Source organism: Vombatus ursinus, unplaced genomic scaffold, assembly GCF_900497805.2.
Source record: "Vombatus ursinus unplaced genomic scaffold, bare-nosed wombat genome assembly UNPS02014784.1, whole genome shotgun sequence".
Taxonomy (NCBI): Eukaryota; Metazoa; Chordata; class Mammalia; order Diprotodontia; family Vombatidae; genus Vombatus; species Vombatus ursinus.
In genome coordinates, this window is record NW_020954562.1 from 10,744,661 (window position 1) to 10,759,529 (window position 14,869).

At 39.9% G+C, this 14,869-nt stretch overlaps 1 protein-coding gene across 2 annotated transcripts in view; it reads left to right on the forward strand.

Moving 5' to 3' along the window:
• Window positions 1–476: 476 nt before the first annotated feature.
• Window positions 477–14,869, forward strand: part of DCLK2 (doublecortin like kinase 2) — a 211,049-nt gene continuing 196,656 nt past the window's right edge. For both annotated transcript variants that reach the window (XR_003569517.1, XM_027866862.1), the window contains exon 1: window positions 477–1,404. Coding sequence is in view for 1 of the 2 variants with exons in the window: in XM_027866862.1 (XP_027722663.1) it covers window positions 984–1,404 (421 nt within the window). In the remaining variant the exon portion in view is untranslated. The remainder of the gene's footprint in view (window positions 1,405–14,869) is intronic.

The following is a 14,869-nucleotide window of genomic DNA, read 5'->3' on the forward strand; positions in this document are numbered from 1 at the left end:
GCGTTTGTTTGCCGGGCCGTGCCCTTTGCACTGATGCTCTCCTGGAAATCAGCGCGATTTGAATTTCATTATTCCCTCTATTAACGGGGTCTGTTCATTTATTTATTTATTTGAAGAGGTGGTGAGGTCGTGGGGCATTGCCAGGGCTGCAGGTTTCTCTAGGCTTGCACGAGCGGTTGCCCCGCCCCCGCACCACCCAGGCTCACGCGCCCTAGGGGAAGGGCTGTGAGTGAAGGTTGGGTGGGTCAGGCCGCGGCCCGCAGGCATCCCCAGGGTCGTCTGAGGCCTTGGGGCGCTTGCCACGCCGGGTAGCCGCACGCCACAGAGGACGGGGATTGGGAGGCAGAGCGGGCGTCCCAGGGCCGCGGCGGGGGGGAGGGGCGGGGGTGCGTGACGCGCTCGCGCGCGGGCACATTGGATGCATCTCTCCCAGGACTCCCTCCCCACCCTCCCCTCCTCTCTAAAGAGCGGCAGAGCAGGGTCGTTAGCCAGCAGCTGTAGCTTGCAGCCCCCCCGTGGGGCATTGTGTGTGTTTGTGTGCCTGCGTGGGCAGGGGGCGGAAAGGGCAGTGAGCCGGGGGCCAGCCTCGGAAGTTTGTAACCTTGCTCAGAGCAGCCTCGCTCCTCCCGAGGCTGTTGCAGTCAGCGGGAGTTAGGAGGCTTTGGGGAGTATTGTGTATGCGTGTGGGGCGTCAGGGAGACTGAGAGGGAGGCTACAATGGGCACCACCAGGCACAGCTGGCACTTGTAGAGCCGGGCCGCATCCTGAGCCAGGCAGGCTCGCTTATTTGGCTGCAGCTCCGTTTACACCCCTCAAAGCCATCACCCAGGAGAGAAGCGTAGTATGCTGGACCTAGGGGTCCCAGAGCCTTAAGGTGCATTCAGACAGAGTGCTGAATCCCATTTCCTTTGTGACTTAAGTGTCTGAGGAGACTTGGTTGGCATATTTTTGGTGAGAGGCTTAGGGGCTTTCCCACCATTTCAATGGCCAACACACGGAGTATTGAGCTGGAACATTTTGAGGAGAGGGACAAAAGGCAGCGGCCAGGTTCCAAGAGAGGGGGGCCCAGCTCCTCAGGGGGCAGCAGCAGCTCAGGCCCCAAGGGGAATGGGCTCATCCCGAGCCCTGCACACAGTGCCCACTGCAGTTTCTACCGCACCCGGACCCTGCAGGCCCTCAGCTCCGAAAAGAAAGCCAAGAAGGCCCGATTCTACCGGAATGGGGACAGGTACTTCAAGGGCTTGGTATATGCCATCTCCAGTGATCGCTTTAGGTCCTTCGATGCCCTCCTCATGGAGCTCACCCGCTCCCTATCAGACAATGTGAACCTGCCTCAGGGAGTCCGAACCATTTACACCATTGATGGCAGCCGGAAACTCACCAGCCTGGAGGAGCTGGTTGAAGGTAAGAAAGTGGCAGGTGGCAGCTCCTCGGGTGCTGCCGCAGGATGCTGTGGTGGAGCAGGTGGAACAGCAGGGAAACTTATATAGTGAATTCCCTTCCATTTGCTAACTCTTCATCCTCTTGTGTGGTGTTTCCCCTAAGGCTTTCCCAGCTATTGAAGCCTCTTGTGTGTGCTCCTTTGCGTACTGTGTATAAAACTCACATATGCTCTGTTTGAACTTATAAAACCCTTTTGGTGACAATCAGACTGGGATCCAATATTTACCTTAAAGTTCTTTATTATGTTTCAAAGATCAGCTCAAATACCACCTTCTATTTCCTGATTTCCCCCTCCCCCCCACCTTAGGTACCAGTGTACCCTCAACTACTTTCATTTATTTTCTGTATACACACTTACATGTGTATATGTTGTTTCTTCCCAGTAGAACGTAAGTTCCTTGAGGGCAAGGACTGTTTAGTTTTTGTCTTTATATCCCCAGTGACTAGCACAGTGCTAGTACATAGTAAGCGCTTAATAAATTCAGAATGAACAAATGAAGTACAAACCAATACAGAGAAGCAACTTTCTCTGCAGAGATCTGTACGTCCCTTGTACCATTTAGTTCATTCACTCAGCAAACACTTGACTGGCTACTGTGCCGGAACCCTATGCTTGGCATTTGGGAGATTAAAAACTTAGAAAAGGCATAATTCCTGGATTCTCTTGGAATTTATCCACAGGATCAAAGGCTGAGAACTGCAGGAGGCCTTAAAAGGTCTTCTAGGTGAATCCACTTGTTGTTCGGCTGGGATACAGCTAGATACAGTGGGAAGAGCGCCGGATTTGGAGTCAAATGGCCTGGATTCAAATTCCAGTGTCCTCTGGCTATCATCTTTGTGACCTTGAGCAAGTCTCTTAATCTCTCTTAATCCTCATTTTGCTCACCTGTAAAATGAATGGATTGGATCACATGTCCTTTAAGGGGTCTTCCAGATCTAAATCTGTGATCTTATGACAAAACTGAGGTCCAGAGTGGTTACTTATAGTGTGTGCTGTACACACAGATGACTATAATATACAAACTCACATGATAAGCATTTTTCGTTGTTTGGTCGTTTTTCAGTCATGTCTGACTCTTCATGACCCCATTTGGGGTTTTCTTGGCAAAGATATGGGAGTGTTTGCCATTTCCTTCTCCAGCTCATTTTACAGATGAGGAAACTGAGGCCAATAGAGTTAAGTGTCACATAGCCAGTGTCTGAGGCCAAATTTGAACTCCTAAAGATGAGTCTTCCTGACTCCAGGCTAGCAGTCTATCCAGTGTGCTACCTACTTGCCATAAGCGTTTTAAAGAAGTACAAAATAAAGTGGTATTTAAGGTAGAGGAGAATTGAAGATTTCATGAATGAGATGTCATCTGATAAATAAGGCTTTAATGTACTTGGAACATGCTTTACTTATTTGATCATTGTCCTTAAAACTCTCTGGTCTGTCTTTTTCAATGGAGCATCTGTGAGTTTAGATCACACACATCTAGGAATGTGATACAGGTTTTTCTGAGTAGAGCCATTTTATTTGTGAGTAAAGGAAGTGTCTACATATATCTGTACCTGCAGAAAGAAGACTGGTGCAGAATTATAAGTAAAGACCATTGGACACAGTAGATGATGACTGAATGAATAATCTCTAAATTTTCAACTTTCTTTCACTCAACACAGGGATCCCAGGACTACAGGAAAAGGTCACTTTATTTTAGTTGAAGAGGTGTTTGTTTTTTTCAGTTCTTCAACAAAAGGGGGATACAGTGAAAAAACAAGATTAAATCCCTGCCTTCAAGAATTTTACAGTCCAAAAGGGAAAATAAGATAATCTTTAAACATGAATTAAGCATCTATAGTTTACCAGTGCTTTGGGCTAAGTGAGGAGATAAAAAGACAGAAGTGAAAGTCTCTACCTTCAAGGAGCTTACATTGTAATATGGGAGACAACATGAACAAATTGAAGTATATACAAAATTGACACAAAGTAGTGTTGGGAGGGAGGATCCTAGGAGTCAGAGAATCAGGAAAAGCTTTATATAGAAGGTGACACTTGAGCTGAATTTTGAAAGTAGGGATCCTAAAAGTTAACACCGAAAGTTAAAGGTGAGGAGAGAGTGTATTCTGGGTATGGGGATCAGTCATAGAGGTATGGTGGCAAGATCATGTGTGAGGAATGGCAAGTAGGCCAGAATGGCTGGACCAGTAACAGTAATATGAGTTATAAGTTCATTGGAGAGAGCCATGTCAGTGGTTTGAAAGATATGAGGAGGGAAAGTTTTTTTTTTCCTTATTCCTGGGGACCTCTGGAAATTCAGGAAGACCTGAATTGAGCCTTGGAGGAAGGGAAGGATTTCAAAAGGAGTTAGGCAGATATTCCAGGATTGCTTTACTGTATAGGTAAAAACAGGGATCTAGATGGGAAAGGACTGATGAGTAATCCATTTTGCTGGAACTGTTGTGCATGAAGTGGCAATGAGAAGGTTGAAATAATGATATTGAGGGATGAAAACCTGGTTTCATGTTTATATGGCATCCAGGAAGATGAGACAGAGCTAGATTACGTTGATCCTAACTCCAGTATGGTATGGTGGAAAGTGTTGAATTTGGAGTCAAGTACTTAGGTTCAAATCCCAGCTTCCTTGCTTACTCCCCGATGCATGATCTTGTTAAAATTTTTGGGCCTCAGTTTCCTCATCTATAAAATGACAGATTTGGGCTAAATGATCTCTGAGGTCCCTTGAATTCCTTAGTCTATGAACCTAAGATCCATGTACTTAATGTTTTTGTATATGTTATTGTTCAGTCATTTTTCATTTGTTTCTGAGACTCTATTGATCCCTTTTGGGGTTTTCTTAGCAAAGATACTGGAATGGTTTACCATTTCCTTCAGTTCGTTTTACAGATGAGGAAACTGAAGCAAACAAAGTTAAGTGACTTGCTTAGGTTCACACAGCTGTAAAGTGTCTGAGGCCAGATTAGAACTCAGGAAAATGAGTCTTCCTGACTTCAAGCCTGGCACTCTATCCACCTTGCCACCTAGCTGCTCCTTTTTATATATAGTCAACTGTTGATTACATGTAAGTAAGGAGAGGGCAAGGATGCCCATAATCCCAAGTGACAGTGTTCAAAAGCTAGTTCCTTTTCACTCATATTTCTTGGAAGTCACATTTGAAAATAGATGTATCTTTTCTGAGAATTCCCAACACTTTTAATATACTTATTAAAGCTATACTGAAAAGATCCTTTTCAGAAGTCAGTCAATAGGCATTTATTAAGTGCTTACTGTGTGCTAAGCTGGAAAATTGTCCAACTTCTCCATTCAATGATCACTTTCTTGCTTGATCACTGTTACCTGATACAGGGAGACTAGCCTAAACTAATTTACACTCCCGCTTTCTAAACCTATTTTATTTGCGATTTTTTTCCTCCTCTGCTTTTGGTTGGGGGAATTAATTGTGCATTTTGGATTAAGGCCTTCTTTTGTTGGGAAAAGCTGTAGGGGAGTAAAAGTAGAGGCCAAAACCAAGAAACTGGTAATTTCAACAGAGGATTTCATCACTGAAACTCAATTATGTTGATAAGAAATTGAAAAAATTATTTGGGTAATCACAAATTGAGAGGTAGGATGATATGGTGGAAAGAACACTGGATTGGGAAGCAAGGGAATCTGGATTTGAATCTTACCTCTGCTATTGCTACTGGTGTGAAATTGGACAAGTCACATTCCTTTTCTTCACCTGTTTGCTACCTGCAAAATAAGGGGGTTGAATTAGATGACCTTCAAGATCTCTTTCAGTTATAAACAGAATCTATGATTTGATTGTGAATTAGCCTTTTGTAGATTAAACTAATTGATTTAGGAAGTGTATAAGTCCATATCAGGTTTCTCCTGCCATCTACAATTCCCTTATATTTGACTGATTTGGCATCACTAATTTTGTTGGTGGAATTTAATTCTAATATTATTACAAATACAGCAACAGCAGTGGTGTAGTGCATAGAGAGCTGGCCTTGAAGACAGAAGACCTGGCTTTAAATCCAGTCTTTGACAAATACTGGCTGTGTTACCCTGGGTCAGTCCCTCAATTTCTCAGTCCCCTAGTCAGATATCTAAGACTACACAGTACAGAGAAAGTGTTGGGGCTGCACTGGTATAGTGAGTTTATGCATCTGGTAGTTGCCTCTAGCCATGAACTCACAGGCCTAGTTCCCACCTTCTATTATCACTAACCATAAATTTCCTGAATGAAATTTGTGTGATGTGGAAAGACCACTGGACTGAGAGTCAAAAAATCTGGATTAGAATTCTGGCTAAACTACTTACAAGCTATGTGACCTAGGGCTATATCTTTTACTTTTCTCAGCTTCAGTTTTCTTATTCATAAAATTGGGATATTATTACATGCTTTACCAGTCTCACAGGGTTGTTGTGAGAAAAGTGCCTTTTGAGCCAGTTGTTATGTGTTCCAGAGGTGAATGCCAGTCCATTAATTTGTTTTTTTTAATTGAGTAATCATATATTCACAGTGTATGTAGGCACACACAAAAGATCTTAATTTCCTAGGAATCTCCCTGTATGGGAGCACCCTTCATGAGATCACAACCTTTTTTGAATAATAGCTCTCAGTTAAGTGACTTGCTCAGGGTTGCAGAGCTAATCAGTTTCAGAAGTGAGATTTGAACTCATGTCTTCCTAAGTCCAAGCCCAGCTTGGTATCTGCTATATCATGATGGCTAACTTCCTTGTCCATTCATATTTAAAGTACCCAATGGCTGCCTGGTTCACTGATAGAGGTATCAACCAAGTTTGTGGTAGAAGAAAGGGATCTGAATTAGAAAACAGGAAGCCTGGGTTCCATTCTGTACTCTGCTACTATATGGCTTTGGGAAAGTCAACAACCCCATTGTGGGCCTCAGTTTCTTCATCTGTAAAGTGATACTTACCAGATAGCATGACATCTAATATCCCTTCTGGCTTTAATGTTATGTGTTCTAGGCTCTCAGATCAGATAGCAAGGGAGAGTGTTGCAATGAGAAAAATTCTGTAATCAGAATTCTCGGTTCCACTAAGAACTGAAGTTTTGAGGAGGGAAAGTTGAGTTAATTCATTTGAAAAGCTGTTGTCTCAAGCTTGCTGATAAAAGATTTTGGCATTTTAGATTAAACTAGACATACTCTAGGAAAGCCAACCCCTGGTTTTTCTCCCTGGAGAGTGAAAGGATATGTCTCTGAACTGTCAGCATCTTCAGTTCCCATTAAAGTTGCATCATCAAACAGTGGGATGTAGTTAAAAAGAACTGAATTTGAGAGTCAGAAGACCTGTTTTTGAATCCCAGCTCTGCCAATTACTTTCTACCTGGACCTCAAGCAAGTTACTTCTTCCTCTCAGGGCCTTGGTTTTCTCATTTGTAAAGAGCTTTGTGAACCAGGGCACTCCTGAGAATCAGAGGAGATAATAGTATAGAAAAGTGTTTTGTAAATCCTAAAGTGAAGATGGTATTATTTTGTTGATTTGTTCTTGACTTAAGGTTAATGATAGAAATTCATTTATTTGAATGGGGGTGTGTGTGTGTGTGTGTGTGTGTGTGTGTGTGTGTAGTGGGGGGAATCTGTGAGACTTTCAAATTAAACTCCTATTGAGTGTAGTATTGGTACTTTTAATAATAACTTATTTGTATAGTATTCTAAAGTTTGTAAAATGTTTTGATTTTGTTATTTGTGCTTTATAGTAATTCTTTGAGGTAGGTTGTTGTTGAGTCTTTTCAGTTGTGTTTGATTCTTTGTGACCCTATTTGGGGTTTTCTTGGCAAAGATACTGGAGTGGTTTGTCATTTCCTTTTCCAGCTCATCTTAACAGGAGCTAAGGCAAACAGGGTTAAGTGACTTGCCCAGGGTCACACAGCTAGTCTGAGGTCAGGTTTGAACTCAGGTCCTCCTAACCCTAGGGCTGGGGTTCTATTCACTGCACCACCCAGCTAAGTAATAGCCTCATTTTACAGATAAGGAAACTGAAATGTGAAGTAACTTGCCTATGGTCACATAACCAGTAAATGTCTAAGGAAATATGTGAACCTCGGTCTTCTGAACTCCAGATCCACCATTCTGTACGTGGCTTCAAACTTCAATTGGACTTAACATGTACACACATGCATGTGCATGTGTGTGTAAATGTATAGGTTAAATTCCACTAAAATACAGTAAAATACCATGACCACATATACATATATATACAACTCTATGTATATGTACACACAAATTAGACTTAGCCAAATCTAGTTTTCAGCAGTACTCAGGGTAAAATAATTCCAGGAACACCAAAGAATTAGGATAATCTATTGGCATTTTTTGAGGTTTATTCATATCATAGACTTTGTGTTAATTGTAGAATTTACTATTAATAATGAAACATACGTCCCTTCCCATGACAGAGGTAGGGGACTACTCAGAAAGTGTCAAGTGTGGTAAGTGTTAATGTTTTTGTTTGTTCCCCAGCTAGTAAAGTGGGGTTGGGGAGAGGTTATTTACATAAATGTCTATGATTTAAAAAAAATAGGCATCAATAAAACTTAATTTTTAAATGAAAAGAAAAGAAATTCACCATCACCAAGTACTGTGTAGGCATCTGTTGAATGCATGATTTTTAAAGAAAAACTGCCTAAGTTTTATCTCAAAATGGAAACTTCTGAAGAAATTAAAGAAAAAAACTGTCTTTTGCATATTTGAATTTCATAACCAGTGTAACAAACTTAGGTCTATTATTCTTCTGCAGTGACACCCTAGAAAAGTTATTTAACATCTACAATTTAACCAACTATTTATGAAGTGTTTGGGTTTGATACAGTGACACTAAAAATCACTCTACAATGTTGCCTAAATGGAGACTTCATTTGACCTGATTCAATTCTTTTTTAAGCAAGACAGAAGTTTTGTTTATCTCCCTCATTCGGTTTTGATTTGTCCTCTACTCTGTTTCATTTTTCCCAGGAGATTTTCAGTTTGGAGGATATTGTCTTTCTTAAATGTCTGCCCGGATTTCTGTGACGAAAAAGAAAGTAACAACCCTGGAGACAGTGGCATGGCCTGGAACATTCAATCACCAATTCCATTGTACTTGAATAACAAAGGCAATGTGTGTGCCCCAGTTTTCTTTTTCTTTTTTTCTCTTCTCTCCTTGACCTCTCAGATAACTTGGAGAATCTTTAGAAATGGAAATCAGAAGTCTACTGTTGTTCTGTATTTACACGTTATATTGTAAACCACCATGACTCTTCAGTCTCTCCATTGATTATCCCTTATCTGGAAAATGTACCTCATGAATTGATTGAGGATCATAGGATTGGATCATCATAGATGTAGAGCCAGAAGAAACCATAAACAGCCCATTCTTCCCATTTTACAGATGTGGAAACTGAGGCCTAGAGAAGTTAAGTGACTTGATATATGTGTTTCAATTATGCCTGTTCTAGCCACTAAAATTAGATGAAAACTCTTGTGTTGTGAAAACTGCCTCACAATGAGGGAGAGGGTGAACCATCAACAATGGGTGACTAATGCCACCCATTCAAAGTCGTGATGTCCTGTATTGTTCCCTGGAAATGTTGTTGCTTTTGGCTGCTGTAACTGAGGGCATGTAATGTGCTCACTTACTCTGTAAGTTTTAATTCTTCAGTGCATCTCATCTCATTGATATGAGGACTCCTAGCATTGTAGGTCACCACCTATCCTCACCTGCTCATCCTCTACAAGTCTCGTCTCTGCCAGTCATTCAATAAACAGTCTGTGTAGACCTGCCACAGGCCAATGACAAAGAGAGTTATAATAGAATGTTTAACAAAAATGTAATTCACTTATATGTACTGGTTTAAGGTTTATAGGTTTAGCTTCATATTAATGTGAGCTTTAGTATTATTAACTACTATCCAATGCAAAAGCATTGTTTCTGGGGTCGTGAGGCCTGTGTTCAAATCTCAATTCTGCCAATACCTGTGTGACTTTGGGAAAGTTACTTAACCTCTGACTTCAGATTCCTCACTTGTAAAATAAGCAGGTTGGTCCAGGATCCCTTCTAACTCTGAATCTATGAGCCCTATAATCTTTGCAAACCTCATTTTTTTAGATTAAGAGGTGGACTTTCCTAAGCTTGGAATTGTTCTACCATTTGGGTCTGGTCACTGATCTTTAATGGTGTTTTCGTTTTCTAAATGTTGTTTTCCCTGAGAAAAGCAGCCAGATGCAGAATGATCATTGTCCCAGGACACAACAAACCTGAGGTCTAATTACTAAAATCAATCTGTCTCAGCTAGCTGTGTGACTTATTCCTCTTGCCTCAGTCTCCTTATCTCAGAAACAGAAAGAAAAAGAGTTGGACTAGACAATTTCTCAAGGTTCCTTTCTTCTTTCAAATGCTGTGATTCTATTAAGGTTGGGGTATTTGTTCATTAAGCTGTGTTTGTAGGACAAATCTCTATTATCTGAGAGAATCTTACCATATATTTCAGTAATCCTATTAAAGAGCTCTGATTTCACAAATTGGAGCTCCTTTCTAATTTAATAGGTAAGACTACTGGAAAAATGCGTGAGGCACAGAGACATTTCATAGCTTGCCCAAATCTTTTAGCTAGTATCAGAGGTGAGATTGGAAGCCAGATCTAGCCTCTTATCCATCAGACCAGACTGGACCAGTATAGAAGTTCTATAGGATGCCTTACAACTAGGTGGCTGGTACATAGTAGGCATTTGTTAAATGGTTTATTGAATGATTGTGGCAAATCAAGGACCAAACAGATCCTGGCTTAAAAAAAACAAAAAAGTCAAATTGTAAATTATTTGCAGGTATGAGTAGATGCCTTCATTTTATTTTGTTTTACTTTATTTATACTTCTAAAAACTTTATTTATTTTTAGTTTTCAACATTTATTTCCATAAGATTTTGACTTCCAAATTTTCTCCCCATCTCTCCCCCTCCCCCCAACCCCAAGATGGCATGCAATTTGATGTAGGCTCTACATATACATTCAAATCAAACATTTTCACATTAGTCATGTTGTAAAGAAGAATTGGAACCAATGGGAGAAATCATGAGAAAGAAGAAACAAACAAAAAAAAAAGAGAGAGAGAGTGAGAGAGCAAATAATATGCTTTGATCTGCATGTTCTTTTTCTGGATGTGGACAGCATTTTCCATCATGAGTCTTTTGGAGTTGTCTTAGATCCTTGCATTGCTAAGAAGTGATAAGTCTTTCGAAGTTAGTCATTTCACAGTGTGGCTCTTACTGCGTACAGTGTTCTCCTGCTTCTGCTCACTTCACTCAGCATCAGTCCATACAAGTCTTTCCAAGGTTTTCTGAAGTCTGCCTGCTCATCATTTCTTATTGCACAATCCATTACATTCATATGCCACAACTTGTTCAGCCATTCTCCAACTGATGAGCATCCTCTTAATTTCCAATTCTTGGTCACCACAAAAAGAGCTGCTATAAATATTTTTGTACATGTGGGTCCTTTTCCCATTTGTATGATCTCTTTGGGATACAGACCTAGAAGAGGTATTTCTGGGTCAAAGGGTGTGCACAGTTTTATAGCCCTTTGGGCATAGTTCTAAATTGCTCTCCATAATTGTTAGATCATTTCACAACTCCGTCAACAATGCATTAGTGTTTCAATTTTCTCCTATCTTCTCCAGCATTTATCATTTTCTTGTTTTGTCATGTTAGCCAATCTGATAGGTGGGATGTGGGACCTCAGAGTTGTTTTGATTTGCATTTCTTTAATTAACAGTGATTTAGAGCATTTTTTCATATGACTATGGATAGGCTTTAATTTCTTCATCTGAAAACTGTCTGTTCATATCCTTTGACCATTTATCAATTGGGGAATGACTTGTATTCTTATAAATTTGACTCAGTTCTCTATGCATTTGAGAAATGAAGGCTTTATCAGAGACATTGGCTGTAAAAATTCTTTCCCAGTTTTCTGCTTCCCTCCTAATCTTGGTTGCATTGGCTTTGTTTGTGCAAAAACTTTTCAATCTAAGGTAATCAAGATTATCCATTTTGCAGTTCATAATGTTCTCTCTTGTTTGGTCATAAATTCTTCTGTTAAATTCCATAAACCTGACAGGTAAACTATTACACCTTTTTTATATTACATTCATTTCTGAATATATTCTTCCTCTTCACACTATTCAATGAGGCATTCCTTTATAATAAAGGAAGAAGTGGGGAGCAGTTTGGCAAAACTAATACATTGACAATAACCAATAGTATTTGCAGTATTTCACATCTATAGTCCCTCATCTCTGAAATGAAGCTACATTTTCTCAACTTTTCTTCTCTCCTAATTCCCTCATGTAAAAGTTGAGAAAAGGTGAAGTGACTTGTTAATTTGTGACAGACTTAATAGCAGAACCAAAACTTGAACTCAAATATTTTGTCCCAGTCTAGTGTTCTTTCCACCACCATCTTAATAACTGAAAGGCAGCATGATATAATAGAGGACCAAGTATACTTAGATTTAATCCCTTCTTCTGTTAATCTATATATAGATGAAATCACAGGTTCCAATCTTGCCCTTCAACAACACTAACTTTGGGGCAGCTAAGTGGCACAGTGAATGGAGCACCAGCCCTGGAGTCAGGAGGACCTGAGTTCAAATCCAGCCTCAGACACTTGACACTTACAAGCTGTGTGACTCTGGGCAAGTCACTTAACCCCAATTGCCTCACCAAAAAAAAAAACAAAAAACAAAAAAAACCCCCACTAACTTAATAATTAAAAATTATCTTCCCCATTCTAAGAACTCATGAAGCATAAATACTATATTTTATGCTATCTCTACCTTTTGTCACCCCATTAATGTAGATAGCATAGTTAATTGAGAATTGACTGAATTTTGTGGGATGTAAAAGCTTGGCTATGTTTTATTTTTTATTTTTTTATTTTTTGGTAATTTTTTATTTTTATATTAAACCATGAACTTCTAATTTTGTAGTTTGTTTTATTTTAAAGAATATATTCAATGTACCACAATCATAACAAAACTTCCCTGCTTGTCTGTGCTCCCTTCTGAATTTTTCTCTGCCCTCTTCATTTTTAATGTATCTCAATGGTTCTCTTTCCTTTCCTTTATTTACATCATTATTACTACTCACTAGCTTCCTCATCTATGAACCCTATACCCTCCAAATAAGATCCTTTCCTTGTAACAAATAAGGAAACTCAAGCAAAACATATGCATACATTGGTGGTTCCTGAAAATGTATGTCTTATTCTATGTCTCTAGTATATCACCTCTCTGACAAAAGCTTTGTCACTAGTCTTCAGAAGTCATGATTGGTCACTGCAATAATCAGAGTTCTTAAGTCTTCCTAAGCTGTTTTCCTTTCTATTATTATAAATCGTCATATAAGTTATTGTGTTCATTCTGTATACTTCATTCTATGTTGGTTCATCCAAGTCTGGCCAGGTTTTTCTGAATATGAATGTTTAGTAGTTGGTCCTTGTGTCTGGTTATCTCTTAAATGCTTAAATACTTCAAGGATTAATGATTTCTAGTATGAGTATACTTCCATCAATAAGACAAATCATAACCCTTCTACTGTGGTGCTATGGTCAAGACTTCATCACTCTATGGCCATACGTGGTAGATGAGCCATTTCTAAACTGATCCTCAGATAATGCAAGTTCAATTCAACAAATATTTTAAAAGTACCTATTATGTGCTGAGACACTTTGCTGGGTACTGGGAATACAAAGATTTTCATTTCTAAGATATAAACTGATCTCTTCATCATCACCTTATTGTCTGGGGGTGGACCATAATCAGCGCTTCTTAAACTGTGGATCATGACCCACGGCTTAAGAAGTGCTGAAGGGGTCAGTAATGGAAAAAGTTTAAGAAGCCCTGAGCTATATAATGATACAGATTAAAAAAAAAAAGATGATTTGAAATGGGAGAGAATGCTAGAAATTGAGATTGAGGCTTTGTCTATGGATGTGGCACCTGTACAAGCCTTCAGTGAAGCTAAGGATGCTACAAAGTGATGGTGAAAATGAAGACACTTTGGTAATGGAGATAAGAGAGGGAAAGTCAAGTTTGAGATGAGTCAAGTAGTCCAATTTATATGGAATGGAATGTGCATGAAGACGAGTAATATGAAGTAAGTCTGGAAAGGAAGGTTGAAATTAGATTGTGGAGGGTGGTAAATGCCAGGTTGAGAAGTTTGTATTTTGTCCTGGAGGTCAAGAGGCATAATAGTGAAGTAAATAGAGAACTGGCCTTGGAATTGGGAATGCCTGAATTCAAGTCTTCCTTCTGAAACATGCTAGCTGTATGGCCCTGGGTAAAATCATTTAACCTCCCAGTGCTCAAGGCAGCTCTCTAAGGCTATAAATTGCCTTATTGGCAGAGAGAGTTTCCTAATCCAGCAATAGCCTAATGCCTCTGAAATCCCAGGTCTAATCTCTATCCCTATTCCAAACAGAGATTATAGAGCCCACCTCTAGACTTGTACTTGAAGCCTAGCTTGATAGAACCTGTCAGAGCTTTTACTCCACCAGCATGAGAAAACACAAGGCCTTCAATAAGTATGGAAGTCTATATTACAGTGAGATAGCAAAGTACAGTTTAATGAAGTTAACTCCCTAAGCTCAGAAAGAATTAAGCTTTTTCTACACAATTTCAAAGTATATATAGGAATTTGAGAGAAATAAAGTTCTATAAAAAGTGAATTCTTGAAGTTTTTGAGGTTTAACCTTATTTGGTAATTGGGTGCCAGTTGAGTCAAGCTTTTACTCCTACATGGCTCAATTATCTATTTCATGGCAATAATTTGCACCTGTATTTGGGGCCAGATATCCCCTAAATGGGCCCTTTCAAAGTGTTGGGCAAGAGAGGCAGCATAATATCATAGATAGAAGGTCAGTTTTGGAATATGGAATACGTAGGCTCAAGCCCTACCTCAGACACATACTATCCTTGTGACAGTGGGTTAAGTCATTTAACCCTTCAGTCCCCAGGCAACTTTCTAAGACTGAAAGATACAAAGGACTTTGGAACTCTGCACACACATTCAATCCATAGGGTGTGGGTGTGTGTGTGTGTGTGTGTGTGTGTGTGTGTGTGTGTGTATGTATGTATGTGCGTGTAGGAGCTTTAATACCAAGAATTCACGTTAATTCATGTTTGTTACTTGATTTAGAAGTCAAATGAATATAATCATAGCTACAAGTTCTCAGAACTGGAAGGGATCTCAGAGATTACCTGGTCTAATGTGTACCTGAATACAAATCAATTAAAAAAAGCATTCGTGTATATGTGAGGCATGGGGAATACAAATGAAAGATTTCCTGTAGGGGAGGAGACCACATTAGTTGAGCCTGGAAGGAAGTTAAGGATTTCTAAGACTAGGGGGTGAGGTGGAAGTGCATTCCAGGCATGGGGAACAT